The sequence below is a fragment of the Pseudopodoces humilis genome, chromosome 1 (assembly GCF_049639895.1).
Source record: "Pseudopodoces humilis isolate 2021_Gansu_Grassland_sample_001 chromosome 1, ASM4963989v1, whole genome shotgun sequence".
Lineage (NCBI taxonomy): Eukaryota > Metazoa > Chordata > Aves > Passeriformes > Paridae > Pseudopodoces > Pseudopodoces humilis.
Genome location: NC_142200.1, coordinates 105,677,532 through 105,696,739, shown reverse-complemented (window position 1 = coordinate 105,696,739; position 19,208 = coordinate 105,677,532). Strand labels below are relative to the sequence as shown.

At 34.8% G+C, this 19,208-nt stretch overlaps 1 protein-coding gene across 1 annotated transcript in view; it reads right to left on the bottom strand.

The window, feature by feature from the left end:
* Window positions 1-19,208, bottom strand: part of DPY19L1 (dpy-19 like C-mannosyltransferase 1) — a 46,847-nt gene that overhangs the window by 12,354 nt on the left and 15,285 nt on the right. The window contains exons 8-18 of the mRNA XM_005519167.3: window positions 17,773-17,830; window positions 14,165-14,256; window positions 12,611-12,710; window positions 11,140-11,217; window positions 9,494-9,580; window positions 7,948-8,007; window positions 5,424-5,504; window positions 4,547-4,648; window positions 3,784-3,855; window positions 1,637-1,686; window positions 1,001-1,025 (exon numbers count right to left, since the gene is read on the bottom strand). Coding sequence (XP_005519224.1) covers window positions 1,001-1,025; window positions 1,637-1,686; window positions 3,784-3,855; window positions 4,547-4,648; window positions 5,424-5,504; window positions 7,948-8,007; window positions 9,494-9,580; window positions 11,140-11,217; window positions 12,611-12,710; window positions 14,165-14,256; window positions 17,773-17,830 — 805 coding nt within the window. The remainder of the gene's footprint in view (window positions 1-1,000; window positions 1,026-1,636; window positions 1,687-3,783; window positions 3,856-4,546; window positions 4,649-5,423; window positions 5,505-7,947; window positions 8,008-9,493; window positions 9,581-11,139; window positions 11,218-12,610; window positions 12,711-14,164; window positions 14,257-17,772; window positions 17,831-19,208) is intronic.

Sequence of the window (19,208 nt, the reverse complement as noted above, 5' to 3'; positions counted from 1 at the left end):
CAGAGCTTTTATCTGATTATCATAGAATCATTTAAGTTTGAAAAATATCTCTAACATCAAGTCCATTCATTAATCTAACACTACCAAGTCCACTGCTAAACCATGACGTCAGTGCCACACCTACATATCTTTAAATACCCTCAGGGATGGTGACTCAACTCCTTCCCTGAGCAGCCCATCCCACTGCTTGACAATACTTTTGGGTATTTTTCCTAACAGCCAATCTAAACCTCTTCTAAGGCAACTTGAGGTTAAACCATGACAGGCATCTACCAACTCTCTGGGCCACCTGATCCCAGCATTTCTCCACTCTCATTGTAGAAAGATTTCTTCCTTATAGCTAGCCTGAATCTACCCGATTTTAAGCCATTACCCCTTGTCCTATTGAAGTAGTCCTCGTCTTTCTTATAGGTCCCCTTTAAGCAATGAAAAGCCCCGGTAAAGTCTCCCCATAGCCTTCTCTTCTGCAGGCTGAACAACCCCAATTCTCCCAGCCTGTCTTCACAGGAGAGGTGTTCTATCCCTGTTTTCATGGACCTGCTCTAACAGGTCCATGCTCTTCCCATGCCAAGGGCTCCAGAGGGGGACACACTACGTTAGTAAGCAGTTTTACTCAAAAGAACTGTGTGTGTACTACAACATTCATTATGGCATATATCAAAACAGAATTTGAACATTATCCCTCATGGGAAACCCCAGTAAAGGAACCAATCTCCTTCTCTGTCTCCATGTGGAAAATGGAAGGTCCAGTCTAATTTCAGTGTCTTTTTGAACAGCTACAGTAAAAGCCCAAGATCCCTCTCTTGCAAGTCACCCCCATTAGCCAGACTATGCCTTTGTTCAACATTTCAGATTTATTCTGGTGACATACCAAAGAGGAGGGAAATAATGATGCAAATACTTAGGTTCAAATATCAGCATCAGCCCACTGCAACCTGCCTTTCAATATTGAGTATTTGCACTAACATAGGAATGAATTTGTGCAGAAAAAGAATCTTACCTCACCATGGTTAAAACGTTCTTCTCTGAAAAAAATAACAACCCAAAACCCACCATTATTTATGTACTAAAGAGGCACTGGTTTTATTTTAAAATCATCTCTAATGGCATTAGACAATGCAACTAATCCAGCAAGCATGAATTAAGAATATTTTTTCCCTTCTATGCAAGTTTTGAAATAAATTACAAATCATAACTATTTTCCTCAATCCCTGTATCTATTTGGAAATCTTGAGTATTGATTTTAGCAGGTTTTTAAAATTACTTCCATGAGATGAAACTCAGGTATCTTTATAACCTGGAAGAAAATAATGGGGAAAAAGAATTTGCATTCACTATTTATAGTAAAAAAGCATATAAATGCTGATTTAGGAACAGAGAAGAAAAGCAATTAAATATAAAATCTAGGTATAAATGGGTTAAGATGTCTAAAACAGGTTTAGCAGATAACTTTAGTTTTAGCTATAATATAAAAATACCATTTGTAATACATCCATTCAGTTACTGAACTGCACATAACTAACCTTTCAAAAAGAACTTAGATAATGCAGAATTCTGAATCACGTAGCATACAGCAAAGCAAATGAACTTCCAGCAGAAAATTCAGTTTTACATTAAAAAAGAAGACAACACTTACTTTTCATATCGGCCTGTGTGAGATAAGGACCACAGAATATATTTAATTGCCTGAAGAAAACAAGAGACCACAAAAAGTATGAACATTCTTTCAAAAACATTTTGAAGCATTTTCAACATTTGCTAAATTAAACTACACCTGGGTAATCTCTTTTTGAGATAATGCTAAGATAAAAGACATGCAATGGTTTAGCTAAAACTTCTTTTACAGCATGTTTAATTAGCCAGGCAGTTAGCAGTTATCCCATCTGTTCCTGTGCAAACTGTAAGTTCTTTTTTACACAAATTAAACATAATCAAATTTACAAAAACAGTTATAAACTCCAGTTTTAGTATTCATCAGCTACATATCAGAATTTTTTTTGGTGCTTAACATCAAATCAAGTTTTATTACTGACTTAGGGCTGGACCTTTGCAAAAATCTTTGTAAAGAGAATACAGAATTTCAAATACATGTTTTTGAAAACCTGTGTTTGTTCTGACTTTACTGGGTTTACATGCCAAGGTTTCAGTAGCAGGGGCATTGCAGGCGTGACTTCTGTGGGAAGAGACCAGGGCCTGCCCCCATGTCAGAGAGAGCCAGTTCCAGACAGCTTCAAACCAGACCTACCACTGGCCAAAGCTGAACTCATCAGCAACACTGGTGAGACCCCTGTTGATAACATGTTTACAAAGAGGTAACTGCAGCAAGTTTAAGAGTAAGAAAACTGGGAGTGAAATGACCCTGAAGTGACCGAGGTCAGTGAAGGAGCACGAGGAGGTGCTCCATGAGAACCATGAGATTGCAGCTTTCAGAGAACACCACAGTGATGTAAGTTTATTTTTTTTCCCCTGGAGGCCAATGAAGGGTTACAGTGGAACAGACAGAAATTCACCTGAGACCTGTGCAGGACCCCGTGCCAGAGCAGGTGCAGATACCTTGAAGAATGCTGCAATCCACAAAGAGCCCACAAAGGAAAAAGCTCTTGGCAGGAACTGCAGCTTGGGGACAAGAGCCCGCAAAGGAGCAGGTTTTCTGGCAGGAGCTTCAACATGTGGGAGACTCATGCTGGAGCAGCCTGTTTCTGAAGAACTGTACCCCATGGAAAAGACCTATGCTGACCCAATTTTTGAAAGAACTGCAGCCTATGGAAGGGACCCATTGAGCCTGGGGACAAGGAGAAAATGGTACTAGTTTTGGTTTTGCTTCTTGCAATCCTACTCTATTTTTACTGCTCAAAAAATTGAATTCATGTTCCTCAATTCAAGTCTGTTTTGCTCATGACAGTGAATCAGAGTGAGGCCCTTGTACTTTACTTGACCCATGAGATTTTTCTACTCTTCTTTCCCCATCATATTGAGGGTAGGGAATGTCAGCATGGCTTGGCAGGCACCTGGCAGTCAGCAAAGGTTAACTCATCACATCAATTTCTTCCCATCTGTAAGAGATGGTCCAAAGTTTCCTTCATCTGCCTCAAGACCATCGCATGAACAGAGACTAAGACCCTGAAGCCCCCAGGGGACTTTGTGCAGGGGTTCTAGCCTGGTTGAGGTGGATGTTTGCCAAGTGATTGTTTGAAGGTGTGCTTGACCCGACAGCTGCTTCCCAGAGCAACGGGTCACACCACAATAGGCTGTAAATCTCCCCACCTTTTTGCCAACTGCCCTTCACTTTGAAACAGACTATAAAAGTGACTTTTCCAAGTTACTTTCTGAGAGAAATCTCCCCATAGAAGAAGACACCGGCGACCCCATCTCGTCTGTTGGTAGCTATAACTCCCCCTTTTTCTCTCTTTACTTTGTCTCTTTATTCCTCTCCCTCTCTCCCTCTCATCTATCGCATAACCCATGTTGTCTGCACTAAAATAAAGACACATTATTGCTGTTGTGATTTAAACTGAAATCCCTTGGTGTCCTTTTTGGACTCTGAGATCAAACGAACCTCTCACAACTCCTGCTTGTGCTGGCAGATCGTGACACCATGATAGATAGATAGATTAGATAGATAGATTAGACAGATTAAATAGATAGATAGATAGATTAGACAGATTAAATAGATAGATAGATTAGACAGATTAGATAGATAGATAGACAGACAGATAGCAATCCCTTCAAAATAACTGAAATGTAAGTTCAAGATAAAGGTGACTCACTAAATCAATCACTTACCCTTTTGATGATTACTCCAAAAACCACCAGAACAACTGGTAATAGCAGAGTCTTTGTGTATCTTACTGGGGTCTAAAATGGAAATCAAGTTCATTAATTCCTTCATCTGGAATTATTTCAATCACCATTTAAACAAAATTAATATAAGGAGATCTTCCTGGATTAAAATGTAAATGTAAACTCCACCGAGGAACCATACTAAAGACATAATACTAAGATCATAAATAAATTATTTCCCATTCTTTGGCAAGCCATCCAAAGATGAGAAATGGATTGTATCTTGTTTGAATCTGAGTACTATGGGTTGACTAACCTATGAACACTCTAAATGCATATCTAGGCACTGACAAATGTTAAAAGGCTGTTAATGCCACATTATGAAGCTTCAATGCTATTCTGTAGTCTAAGCCTATCACATAAGCCCCTTGCAGTTCTCAGTATATTTTCCATATTCTCAAAGCCACGTACTGAGACCCCCATAAAATCTTGTTTACAGAACTGTAAACTTTCATTTATTCCTGAGGAAGCACTTCTTTTATTCAAGCAAGCAAATTTCTTAGATCTAAAATCAACACTGCTTTGGTTTAAGTTCATTTAAAGGCAATAAACCAAATTAAATTCAGCTTTAGTTCATTAATTTCTCTTTTCACAAGTATGCACTTGAACTTATAATGGCAGGAGGAGGTGTGGTTCTCAAATGCTTTAAGTAACAAATAAAATAAGAAGTTTCCTCTTCCAAAATCACATATTTTGACAAAATTACCTCTTTTTCCATGAAGTCGAACTCAGCAGCGCAGGTATACATTAATGTATCAAAATCCTTGTAGCCAATAAATTTAGATTTCAATATATTTCCTATATGAGCCTGGTAGAATATACAGGAAAGAGATACCAAACTGTAGCAAGCAAAATCTGTCCTGTTTTCTACAGCAAAGTAGTATAAATATTTTTAATTATATGGTATTGAGAAATATTTTTAATTAGAAGTTTGTACCACTTACAACATTGTTACAAGAGCACCAAAAATCTACTTCCAGTGTATTAAATAATATCTTTGAGTCTAACACATATTGTACAGTGTTAAATAAAAAGCAGAAAAGCGCAGAATAAAGGGCATTACCTATTGTGATCATATTCAACAAGAGTATAGTTTTGTATAGTCATATTTCAAGACATGACCTTCCTATCTTTCACCCCTTGATACACATCTGCAGACAGGTTTTTAATGATAGAATAAAGAGGCTGACATACAGCATAGGCTGTACTTGTTCTGACAAGCATTTCAAAACTGTCCTGAAAATTAGTCTCAGAGAAGAATAAACTGACAAACTGAGTAAATAAAGGTGTCATTAGATGATACCCAAGACAAACAAAGCCTTATAAATCCACATTTAAAAACAAACACAGAGCGTTCACTAAGACAAAAGTAAAGATATTTTTGTTTTCATAAATTTTGGTAATAACATCTCAAAGTGATAATATATAATGAAAGAAAAAGCAAATATACAATCTCTCTCCCCCTTCTGCAAAACAAATTCTGGAAATTCAGGAAACTGTATCAGTAAAACGTCAAAATCAAATATTAAGAATGATAAAATTTTTGAAAGAAACCAACTAGATACTCTCATGAGACAACTTACATCATCAGCTATTCCGAACACAAGGGAAGTCAGGTATTTCAAGGTGACTGTCCCAAATAACCAGGCACATCCTTCAATGACCTTGAAAAATATATTTAGAATGAAATTAATATATCTTTAACTTTTACAATTTTTTCTTTTTTTAAAGGCTTCTTAAATTTAGCTACTACTTATGAACTCTCCTATGTTATGGCCGAAATAATTTTGTGCAACTGATTTACACTACAGCTGTACCACTGCATACAACATTGTAACAGAGGTGGTACCGAAGTTAATTAAAAAGGGGCAGCCTCACTCTCTTTTCCATCTGTTTTGCACAAATCATTGTGTAGGGACTGGTTTTGGACAAGACCTGCTTCATATTATCAGGTTGTGCCAGCCTGGTAATTCAGATCTTTGGAGGAATTTGCTGATTTATAGCACCATCTCAAGATGGTCTGAGGTTAGAAGCTGATGGAAATACAAACGAAGTATGTACAGTTACTGCTTTTAGTTATGTATCAAGTTCATTCCTGTACCAGGAAGGTTAAATTCTTGGCAGTGTAGTTTAATCTAGCTAATTCTTCATAAAACTGGATCAACTGAATAGGACAACCTGTCTCAGTATCTTGTATTTGGGACTCACAGCAGACGCTTTTAAAGAGAATGCAACAAAAAACTGATCTTTGCCCTAATGTAACCGAGGCTTTCATGTGAAGAAGGGCTGCATTCAATTGTCTCATTTAATGGCTGCTAAGAAACCTAAATACCTAGAAGGTATCTATCTTAATCCTTTACTGAATGCCTCTGGGATTTTTCTTCCACAGTGGTTTTCTTATTCCTTATAAGTTTATTGCTTCTAGTGTAACGGGCACTAAAAAACCATAATTATATTCTACTTTTATTCACTGGCTTTGTCATATTTACCTTTATTTTACAAGATGTAGAATTCTAACATATTTTAAAATCTCAGCTGTTTGGTGAATCTACATTAATAATTATCTCCATACTCTACTTAATGGTAATAGATTTTGGGAGAAGGCATTCTAGTTTTTTCGGGGTTTTTTTAGGTAAAACACCATGACTGAGATTACATGCAGTATTTACAATGTTACATATGAATTTACAAAATTAAAAAAAAATAAATTCTGCTCTCTGTACAGGTCCTTCTCTGTGATTTCCATCAAGTATTTTCTATTTGGTGCCTGCTCAGTAATGAATTGGTGTGTTCAGAGAACTTTGAGTAAGAATACTGAGATTTCTCTGCTGAATGTAGCACTTGATTTGGAATCAATTATTTTATATACACTTTTAGGGTCATGGTGGTCTTTGGAAAACTCACCATTTAATCCTGCCCTTTTTTCTGACCTTCTAACATTCATACCTTATCTCATGGAGTTTAATTTCTTTTATAGCTCCAGTTAGACAGCTTCTCCAAAAAGTTCCTGAAATTTATGTACATTACATTCACCCACACACTCTTATCTACATCTTTCACAGAAGTCAAACATTTTTGCAAGGCATCACTTCCTGCCACAAAGGCTGCATTAGATGTCTCTCATTATGCTGCACATACATAGAGCTTAACACCTTCCTCGTCGTATCAAATTTTTATTGATTTATTTTAATTTTTTACAAAACCCAGATTTTTTAGTTTGCTATTCCACAAGCACCTTGGATCTCCATTTCAGAAAACTGACATGAAATTTGCCTACACTCTCATTTTCCCTGGTACTACAGCCAGGCATGTATACATGCACTGCCATTTGCTATAAATATTTTAATTCCTTCCTATTCTAATTCCTTTATAATAACTATATAAATTTCATCCAATTTTGCTAACAGCTTACCCTTCATTTAATACGAATGCCTGTCTTAAGTCAAGCATAGTCTTGGTATGCTCCCATTTCAGGTGTTTTTCTATGTTAACATTGTATCTTAAGCAGCAAATCGCTTCTCATGTTTTCTACAGTGTTACATTTTTTCCATAATAGTTTTGGAAATGTTCTCCCTGTTTGGACATGACTTCTACTACCCTCCAACTCATACATACACCCCACAGTGTTTTCACTCTGGCTTGATTCCTTATATAATTTTAAGATGTTTGCTGCTGTCATAAAAATATCCTTTAAAAATTATGTAGATATCCACGTTTTAGTGAGTATCTAATGCAGTATCTTAATCTCCATTTCTGCAAGCACTGTAGACTTTTACTTGCTTTTTCTAAATTGACTTTTATTTTAAAAGGATTTCCATACAGATCTTAGGTTTTGTAAACATGTTGGCAATTTAAAATTAAACGTGTTGCCATTTAAAGGCTATTTCAGCTTTCTGATATACATGTCTGTTTATGCTGTCTTTATTTCTTCAGGAATTCAAGACTAATTGCTGGAAGCATTGACAATTTATTAAAGACAGTAGTTCAGCTATATTCCTTGATTTTCAGTTACTAGAAATGAAACCAGAAGTCATTTCTGTATTTGACAAAAACAAAAAAAAAGGTCATAGTTTTTCTCTGTAATTCAAAATATACAAAATTCCTTACCCATACATAGACTTCTCTTTTGCGCCTTTTCAAGACTTTTGGACTCCATTCAAGAATTCCCTAATAAAAAAAAAATTAATGCACATTTTCAGGCAATGTAATAACAACAAGCTATTCCAGTACCCTGAATGAGAGGTTTTTCCTTTTGGTAAGCCTATTGCATCATATATTTATTTATTAAAAAATCTTCCATAATCAATACAACCTGAGATATGAATATATATAGTATGATTTCACCCTGCACTGGCAAAACTTGCCAACATAAAAACTCTCACTGCAGTTTGAGTAAAATTAATGGAAGACTACTTTTCTCCTGAATGAGTAAGGAGATTCTGTATTATTCGGTTCTAAGCTTCTTTAAATTAAAACCAATGGGAAACTGAGCTCTGTCTGCTTCTGTGAATGACAAGAGACTGAAGCAATAAATAAATCACTGGCAGTATAATACAAACAATTTTCACATAAGGCAACAGAACACAGAGAGCAGTAGGAGTCACTCCTTTATGTTTCACAGTATGTTCATTTTATGACATAAGGAAGACCCATTTTAGGCTAATTTGACGAACAATGTAATTAAAAGCTTCCAGAAATCCAGTCCATATGTGAGACTGAGGCCAGTATAAGCATCCAAATAACACACAAACAACAAATACTTTTTTCTAAGCAGAACACATGTTTTCTGAGCAAGGAACTCTACAGGTTGAGAACTCAATTCAACACTTAATATAGAATTACAAAACCTGCTGCAAGAAACTAGAATAGATTCATAACAAGCAAACTATACTACAGCCAATATGCAGCCGTGGCAGTTTACTGTTAGCATAAGTGAGAAATTGCCACATTCTTCCAGACTGACAAAATATAAACAGACAAAAAGAATCAGACATTAAGATGATTTCAAGTAAGCTAAACAGGATCTGTTCACAACACTTTATCTCCTATTTCTTACATACATAAATCCTTTATGAGGAACTATGCAAAACTGAAAGAGGTTGTGGGGTTTTTTCCTATTTAAAGAAAAATTAAGATAATGAATGGTGAGATGATGAATCCTCAGTGAATAATTTTGTGAACATAGCAGTATGATGCAGCAGTTTCAAACAGTCTTAAACCACATTATATATGGTTTAGTCATTTGTTCTACACTAGAGGATTTATTATCAATAAGAAGCATTTAAATGAAGCTCCTCCTTGCTCATGTTCTTGTTTACAGTCACTCTGGTCAAAACTACATACACGGTAAATTTTACATTTTTATAAAAAGAAGAGAACTATAAAAGTAGAAGAGCAGAGTCTTAACTGAATTTCTTTTACAAAGAAGTTTTGGTATAAATCCGTGATTCCTTGAATTAGTATTTACCCTTTCACCAGATATCTTTATGGTCTAATTCTGCTTCTCATGTGAAAGGTTTCTCATCTGTCTGGTAATGCAGCAGTTTTCACACCAATATTTATCTATACATCAATGGTATTTTACATCAATAAATATATAACACTACAGCACTGCAGTCTTAGTACAGCACATGATTCTTCTTAAGCAGCTTACCGAGATAACTACTAAAGATGCAGCATAATATGATGTCAGTAACATTGAGTTACCAAACATCAGAATAAAACACACCAGAAGAGATACCTGAAAGAAGAAAATAAAAATGACTCAATTTAAAACCAGGAAAGTAAAGGATTACCTAATGTGTTAACAGCTTTAAATTTAAAAACACCTACTTTACAGCAAAGTGCAAGCCTGATACTCACACTTGCATATTTATTCTCAAAATACTGATTGTAAGGACTTAATGACAGCAGATAGCCAGGTAAGTGTAGATTATTGTCTCAATTTATTTATTAAAAGTACGTAAGAACAAAGCCTGGTCAAAGGATGAATTTATGTAACACAACAGCTACATTTCTGAAGTTATTTCTAACATATTAATTTTTTTCTAAATTACTGCACAAGTTCTCTCCATCCTGCTTGTTACCTTTTAGAACTCTGGACAAACATAAAAATGAATAGAATGTTTTATGTTTTCTTTCTTCCTAAATGACAAACATGTATTTAAAATACCATCATCAAAGTTAAGGAAAGAGAACTATGACAATTTGATCATATGCACCTAATTATATGAGCTTGAAAGTCAAGGCTGAAATACAACTTTTATCCACCATCCTGATCTACTGTGCTCTCTTTTTTAACAGAAAGCAATCTGAATTACATTTTCCAACTTGAAGGGCAAAAATCAATAAGCAAGCTCTGTCTTCTTTTATGCACAGAAATAAGGAAAAATAACACAGTAATTTGCAGACTTTTCTACTCCCCTCTTCACATAGTTAAGACTTTCATTTTCCACAGAAGGAGGAAGGTAGGAGGGAGGCAAAAATTGAAAACACCACAATAGAGACTGGCAGTTTACCCAGACTCACTAAGCTGTCTCTGTAATATAGCATGACTGTTTATCTATCTGAAAATAGGCTATTTATGGCACTTCAGCACTTAAATTATGATACAGCTATTGACATTAAGCCAGAAAGCTCAAGTATGTCATCCTGCTTCTGTCAAAAAACTACCAAATAAATCTGCTTATTCTGTCCCTGCTTCATGCAACTAATGAGTAGCATAGAACTTACCACTACCTTTAGTTTATCATTTACAGTATTTCAAAAAAATATTTGAAAACATGAAATATAATTTGGTTTCTTTTCTGGGGAAATATTCTCTTTTTGCCCACTGAGTTAGCACAGCCAACTTTAGCAAAAAAAAAAAAATGTAAACACCATCACATTTCTTAGAACAACTTGTCTACTTCTTCTTTTATATTTAAAACTGTAATCTCACTTCAAAAACAAAACGTGATCATTATCTCAACCTAAAAAAATTAAAATCAGGTATTATGCAGAAACTTACACATCTTTTACTTATCATTTCCTTTCTTTCTTGACTTTCTCACCCAGATTTGAAAAAAAAAAAAAAAAATTGGTTTTCAACTTAACAGTTTATTTTCTTGTCCTCCTATCTAAGTATCTCCCCAAATAGTTAATCTTTGCATGGTCAAGACTAAAGCAGTTTTCAAAACCCAATTTTAATTCCAATCCCCTCCCTCCCTTATCACTAAGGAAAACACTTCAGACAAACGGTCTTTTTTCATGCTTTGACCTGTTTGAGGGGACTTAAGTTTTTTTTTTAAAAAGCATTACCATATGTGCAGATAGTATCTTCTGTAATTTGCTGGAGTCAATATAACCCATAATACACACCGCAAATAATGAAGCTATCTAAAATCAAAAGTGAAAGGGAAGTTAAAACAATGTGCATTTGTGTACTCCTTCATGCAAAAGAAAAGATTATTCAAACAATCATTAACTTTTATTGCTACTTTTTGCTAAGTACTTAGGCGTTTCATAATTATTTCTTTCAAAAATCCTGTTCTGGTGCCCTAAATAAGAATTATCAAATATAGTTAAATATTTAAGAAATAAGTATTCAACTTCATGAGAATGCAAGTCACCAAAATACAGCACTAACACACTACCTTTTGTCTTTTAACTTAAAACAAATTTAAAAAAAAAACAAACACAAAAAATCCCAAACCAAACAAACAAAAATCCAAACCAAATAAATCAAACCAAATAAACCAAACAAAATAAAAATGGGAAAAAAACCCCAAAAACGAGAAAACTCCAAACCAACCAAAACACCCAAAATGTATCACTCAAAAACACAGAATAATTAGTCATTAATTTTAAGTTTTCAGCAAAATATGCAAATAGCCACAATTTGCTGCTGAGGAAAATAAGACTTGTTGACTTATTGATTACACATCTTCTTAAAAGTCATATGGGAAATTAATGAAATTATGAAATGAACCTGAATTTTCAAATTTCAGGCTCAGCATTTCACACAGGTTACAATGACAAGTTTCTCTCAATATTTTACAGAATTTATTGATTTTCTCTTATGCAGATAGAAAACTTGCACACTGCAGCTTATATTGTTTAAAGCTATCAACTCAAACCAGGCAACATCTGCTTCAAGTAAGGCAGAGAAGTGAAAAGGTCTGGAGACACAGATGAATTTCAGTCAAATGGCTACCTTTCAATCAATTCAAACGCTAAGGAAGTTGCTGTGTGACAGTACCCTACTGTTCCAATCAGCATTCACCAGATTTCAATGCTAACTACAGCTACCTCAACTATCCAAAATCTCAAGACTACAGCACTACTCACAGAATCATCAAAATTATATATGAAATCATGCAAAATCATGCCAGATATTACATGCCATGCAAACACTGGTACATTTAAAAATTTCTAACAGCCTAAAGAGATGCAAGATCAATGGGTTTTTTTTTATTTTTTGTGCTTCAAAATACAAAGTTTTTGTTTTTGTACTGATGTTCTGATCTCAGGCTACAGGCTGCTTATATGGGAAAAGTAAGTATTTTCAGTCCTGGGGACAAAATGGTAAGTAGTGTAAATTGTCAACTTTTAACCTCAAAACTAGAAAAATATTGATTTGATAAATGGTGAGAATCTTTCCTGACAGCAAGAATGAAATCTGGCTAAAAAGAAAGATCTGTATAGCTGTGAGTTCAATGGCTGTCTATAGAAAGCAGTCAATTTGTCCAGGTTAGACAAAAAGGCTATTTAGAAGTAAATATGGGCTTACCTGAGTTAGAAGAACAAACTGAGCAAACTGCCAGGGAAGCATGAAAAAGATATTAGAAACACACAGTGCAATCAAGCTTCCTGTATTAATACTCGGAATCCTTGGGAAAAAGAGACAGAATAGGCATCAGTAAGTACAATTACACAGGTGTTTGCATATAATTGAAAAGTACAATAGAAAATGCAATAAGAACACAGTTACCTTGGAAGATAGCTAGCAATATTGATCAACTACAAATAACACTGCTCAAATAAATTTAATATCTTTTTTTTTCTTGAGTTTCCATGACAACAGCTCTGTTGTTCAATGTTCCTTAACTATTTGATGAGTCACTGATTACCAAACAAGTCTTCTCCTGGCAGAATGCAGTACAGCAGGCCAAAGCATGTAATTTTCAAGTGCTTCACCTTCTTGTGAAAACTCTACAGTCAGGTCACAACCATTTCCATTTCAGCTGAAATCACAACTGTTTCAGAATGGTCTGCATTTGAAAGTGATTTAACTCCTCTCTCTCACATTTCTTCCATATTTACTTTCTACAACTTTCTGCCAGCAATCCTGACTGATGTTTTAGGGAAGGAGACAATAACAAATACATGAACCTCATCTGTAACTGAAACCCCAGTCTATTCTCCATGTCCTGAAATAAATGTTACTCAAAAGATTTAATCCTGTGTTGATTCAGTTTCAATTCTGAAATACGTCATGTTCCAAATTTCACTAAATTCTAGAGAGCACATATCTTTTCCTCATGTAAAAAAACCCAACAAATTAGTGAAAAGCATTACTTTTGCTTTAAAAATCAAAAACTACAAATCAGTATGACCTAATAAAAGAAAATTGGTGGTTCTAAGTACTAAGTTCAGCTAAATCATAAATACATTGTAAATCTGATGCAATGGAGTTGGTGGAAAAGCCCTTAAGTATGAACGGTCATGCTTATTTTCTAAAACAGAGGCAAGACAGTAACATAATCAAGTTGCAAGACAGAAACAATCATGGAAAAGCAGGGCTAATGAACTCAAGAGCATCCCTGCATTAAGGTAATTAGACTGCTCTAAATCATTGAACTAGTTAATGAGACTAGTTAATTAGTCATAGAAAACTGCGAGAACATACTAGCTTATGGGTGCCTATAGCATCCTCTGTTGCAAAGCATAGGCTTACTCTACGTGCAGCCAACATACCACTCTCCAAGAGGGACAAAACCAATTGATGAAGTATCAGGTTGTTTCTCATGGGAAGGAAGGGACATCAACCAAAAATTCTGATTTTTACTTTAGATACGTATTTGCCAACACAGTAATTTTTATGTTAATCATGTCTTCAAGTTGCAAAGTTTTTCCTTTTAATAAATGAGTAATATGACTGCAGTTCTACTGGTGCAGCGTCTGTAATGTAACAGCCACAGGAAAGTTTCTCTGTTAATGATACCATTGTTACAGCACATGGAGGCATTTAAATAAATGTTTAAATAAAGGCACTTAAATAAATGTCCTGTGACATTCAATTTTTTTAAAGCATTGTAAAGGCCCGGTAAAAACTGAGAGGTACCTGAGAATATAGGTCAAAAGCAACATCTGCATCACAAGGAATGGGTACGAGAAACTTTCACGAAGAGGTGGAGTCCACATGACGCGAGTGCACTAAAAATAAGAACTGGGTTAGACAGTAACATTCCCTGATACATTGCCATAAAACCATGCATCTGTATTTCAAAATGAATGACTACAGATACTCCAATAAAGCAAAAATCAAGCCATATGAGGTTTTACTCAGAAAGTTAAAAAAACAAGCCAGGAAGCAGAAAAGAGGAAAGAAAAGGAAGTAGTTTCCACATTTGAGGCCCAATATACACTGTTAATGAAATGCAGCAGCTAGAGAATATCCAGGAAAAAAGCAGGACAGCAGCTACTTGTCCCTGGTTCTGCTGAAATTATCAACTCTTCCAGGTAAATCTTTTCAAATCCTTGAAGTGACTTGCCACACTTAGGCAGAGACAGTGTATGGGAAGATAATTTGAAGGATAAACCAATATATTCCTCATTATGCCAGAGTTCTTTAGGTTATAAACACTTCACATTTCTATTAGTAACAGCACATTAAGTATAACATCTGAAGCTGCCTTCCAAAACAGGCCAGTACACTTAACTCATGAAATTAAGTTCATAGAGACCCAATATTGCTTATTCATAACTTACTTATTCCACTCTTTAACCCTAATAAAGCAAAGCATAATACAGTGAAATCAATGGAATATTTTTTTCAATTATTTCTTAATTAATGGGGTTCATGACAAATAAATAATGGGCCTCATGGCAAATGGTTCAGCTACAACAGCTGTCTCCAATGTTCATACCCAGCTCTTTATAAAATGCTTGCACTAACCACCATAAAAGAACAAATACAACTTTACAGGAGTACTTTGACAGACCAAAAACAGGTTCAAATTTGCTATAAAGAGATTTGCATTAAAAATTAGAAGTAGGTTCTTTACAACTACAGGAAAAAAACGTAATTCATCTCAACATGGACCATAATTAATCTATGAAAAGCTTGTAGGATACTGCTGCCAGGATGTTCCTTTTCCTTTGCTTCCTAGAATCTTTAGACCATTTTTTTAAAATATTGTTTTACCAAACAAGTCACTAAAATCAACATAATTTAATTCCTTTCTTATTGTCTTGCTATTTCCCAAGTATGTTAAATTAATAGTGTAAAATAAAAGCAAAGTACAGAAACCCATCACATTAATCACAGTTCCTGACGTCTAGAAGCACTCTTTGTAAAAGCTGCACCAATTATCATTAAAATAAACCTTTCATAAATATATGTATTAATGTGCTATCCTCAGCTGACTGCACAGATGTGATGAGTTAATTTTTTTTAATAAGCAATAACTATAATCATGATTATTCCAAAGCAGTGTAGTCATTTTGAGTATTTTTCAGGACTGCAGCAACATTTGGTTTACCAAATCTTATGATACTGGAGAAGATAAGACAGGAAAAAATGATGAGCATATACAACCATAAAAAGGAAACACTACCTTAAAAGTGGATTGACTAACATGGGCTATGCTACTTTTCTGTATTTGGAATGTAATGCTAAACTCAATCATCGGTGGATGATTTATCAAGGCTGTAAACTCACTCTGCTGCAGGTGGAAATATATCAGATTTGTCTAAGTTTGAAATCATTAAAACACAGTAGCACAAGAACAGCACAAACACAAACATATAGCCTTAGGGTCACTAGCTCAAAGCCAGAGAGTATTTTTACATAGCATTAGAGCTGAGATACCAGGGCTTACAGATCAGCCTTACTCCTGTAGCTCAGCACTATCTTTCCCAAATAGGAAAGGAAATTTTTAGCAGCTGGTATAGCTCGACTGTACACACTGTTGACCCACACAAGATGATTTGCACATAATCACAAGTGCATTGAAGAGCTGGGCAATTCTTACACACACACAGGCACACCCACAGCATGGGATTCAACAGAGCACCCAGTGAGGAGAGACCCCCCCTGTGCACCTGTAACTACAGGTACTACCACAACTATATACACAACAACATCAAATAAGTATGAGTTATTTAATTCAGCTATGGTCCAAACACAGAGTGCCAGCTGAGAGACAACTCTGCAAGTATTTCCTATTGCTCTCCAGAAATCCATACAGTTGAGCCTGAATCAGGGACACCCTCCTTAAACCCTACCTAAGCCCAGACTACATTTGTGTAGAGCTATGCAGATCTGATTTCACACCATTCTCCAAAATACATTATCTGTGCTTTTTCCCCAGGTCAAGTCACTCACAGAGAAGCTCTCCTGCAGTCACCTATGGATAGAACTGCACTGTACCAGGGAAATAAATTGTTTTTTGCTACCACTACCTTGAAGTTTTCAACACATTTCTTTCTGAAGTTACACTTACCACCTGCACAGACTTGGCAAAATAGTGCCCATTTTATAAGTATTCACTAGCAAAGGATGAAACATCATTTCACTTCAGGATACCATTAAGAACAGAAATTCATATAAAATGTTGTATTTTCACTTGCAGAGCACAAAAAAAGTTTAGCAACTCTAATGTCCACCTGCTCTTATCCATGTTCAACATCCATGGGTGACAATGCTTTAATATGCTTAAATTCTTAAATGCTTAAATTCATTATATATCCCCCATGCATACATGGGAACATTTAAAGAAAAGACATTTCAAATGAAACTTGAAAATAAAATAGCTATTTCATCACACAGATTTTTGTTTTATAAGAAAACTGTCAAAGCTTTCTGTGAATGGAAGCATCTTTAATTCTGTTATGTACAATACATGTTCTTAAAACTCAGTGTTCTCTACCAAGCTCAGCTCAGTAAAATAAGAAAGCAAAACATAAATTCAACACTAAACTAAACTTAGAAGGTAGTTAGTTTCCATTTATAAGATCTTTACACATTTCCATTCACAAAATGAGCACTAAGAAAATAAAAAAAAACAAAAAAAACCCAACAAAACCAAAAAAACTGAACACCCAAGAGAATTAGAAGGAAAGCTATGAATTTTCTTTTGAAATATAAAACAATGACATGAACAGCATTAACTGGGAAAACCAGGAGATGTTTTAAGCGACAGTTTCTTTTCTTCTTCCTTCCTGTGACACAGCTTACTTAAGTTTAGCATTGGAATCCTTTATATACATACACTATTTCTAAATTCTGTGCATCCTGGGTATAGTATATAAGTAATACAGATGTTTCTTTGCGCTTTTCTTTGTACTGATGAATTTCCAGTAAAATATATAGCAATTTAAAGAAGTTTCTGAACCTTACTCATATGGTACACAGTTATACATGGTGTGAGCATGAAAAGACAGCATTCTGATGTTTTGAAACTTGAAGTCATGGTGCTACTAAGTGGACCAATTTACACTATATTTCCTTTCTGATTTTTTAAGCACTAAAGTGACATTCAACTGTGCTGTATATGTTCCAGTCATAGTCTATTTTGCTTTCAATTGTCTTATTCATTTATTTTAATTGAATTTATTTAAATTCAATATCGAATAAATAAGCAACATCACTACATTTAATTAAATGAGAATTAGTTTAAACTTCAATAATAATTAAGAAAAAAGGAGTGCTGGGAGAGGGAAACCTACCTCTCCATGATTGAAAAAGAAACACAACACGGTAACAAGGCCTCCTAGACGACTCCCACTGTGAAAAGAAGAAAAATAGGTACAAAAAAATCTTATAATGGTCAATGTTGCTTAAAAAATGCGAAGCAGCACTTGTATACAGCTAAGTTTATTGGGGGGAAAGGAGGAAAGCTTTCAAGCATCATGGGAAGGCAATCAACAGAGTATATACAATATTACAATACTAGTTAGTCAGACAGTGTTTATTTCAGAGCAAACCAGTCCTTCATACATCAATGCTTTTCTGCAGACCACCAATTTTAATGTTAATAACTTGGAAAACAGTTATTCCACTGCTCACAAATTTCAGCTTAGTTCATTGCATCCAGTGCTTTTAAAAATGGGGCAATATAAATGCAATACTTCTTCCCTAAGATGCTGAGCAGTGCATTTCAGAATCAACATACTCAATCACTCAACAGGAAATTTTGGTCTGGATCTAAAGATAAATTTAGGGTAATCAAATCAAGCACATTCAAAAAATATATTTAAAAATTAACTCATTATATGGTCAATGCAAGATACAACTTAATTTTTATGTGAAATACTGCAATGCTAACATGAGGAAGCTTTTTAAGCCCTTGACTTAAGAATTTTTTACATTTCCATATGAATCAAATTCACCTATTGAATAAATAGCTAAAGTAAACTCAAAGGTATGACTCAGATTTTTTCCCATTTCAAAAGAGCAATAGATAAGGTTCCTCTTTGTTTGAACAGATTTGTAATTACTCAAGTTATGTGACACAAAGCAAAGAACATTTCTGTGCACACAAGTTCACTACTACTCTGAATGACAGATTTTTGCTACTAAATAAAAGCAGCAGCCAACTGCTAAGATTCTTTAAAAAAAAAAAACTAAACCAAACAACAACAACAACAACAAATCAACCACACACAAAAAAAAAAAAAACCCACAAAAAAAAACCCCCTTCAAATCCTCTCAGATCCTTCACCCATCACTAATATACAAGTCAAACAGAATCAGTAGGTTCTGGGTACAAAATACGAGGATTAAAGATACCAAGTGCTAAAACAATCTCCAGGAATTGTGCATTCTTGCACATAAAACTCAACTTTGCATCCCGTAACAAAAAGCTTTAACACTAAAATGCAAAATTACAAAAAAATAACATGCTTAACATTAAAAATGTTAGCCCTAGAAACAAAACAAAAATTTGCCAAAAAACACCCCAAACCCGAAACAAACCTCAAGGTCTATGCTTTCTAAAGAAAGTAGTGAGAAATACAGAGCTCACTCATTTTTCAATGACATTTATATAAAATGTGAATTTCTGCATAATGCCCTCAAGAGAAATATTACAAGTTAATGACACAAATATTCAAAGTTTACCTACTTCCTCAAAACATGCACTAGGCAAGTTCCTGTTTTTACT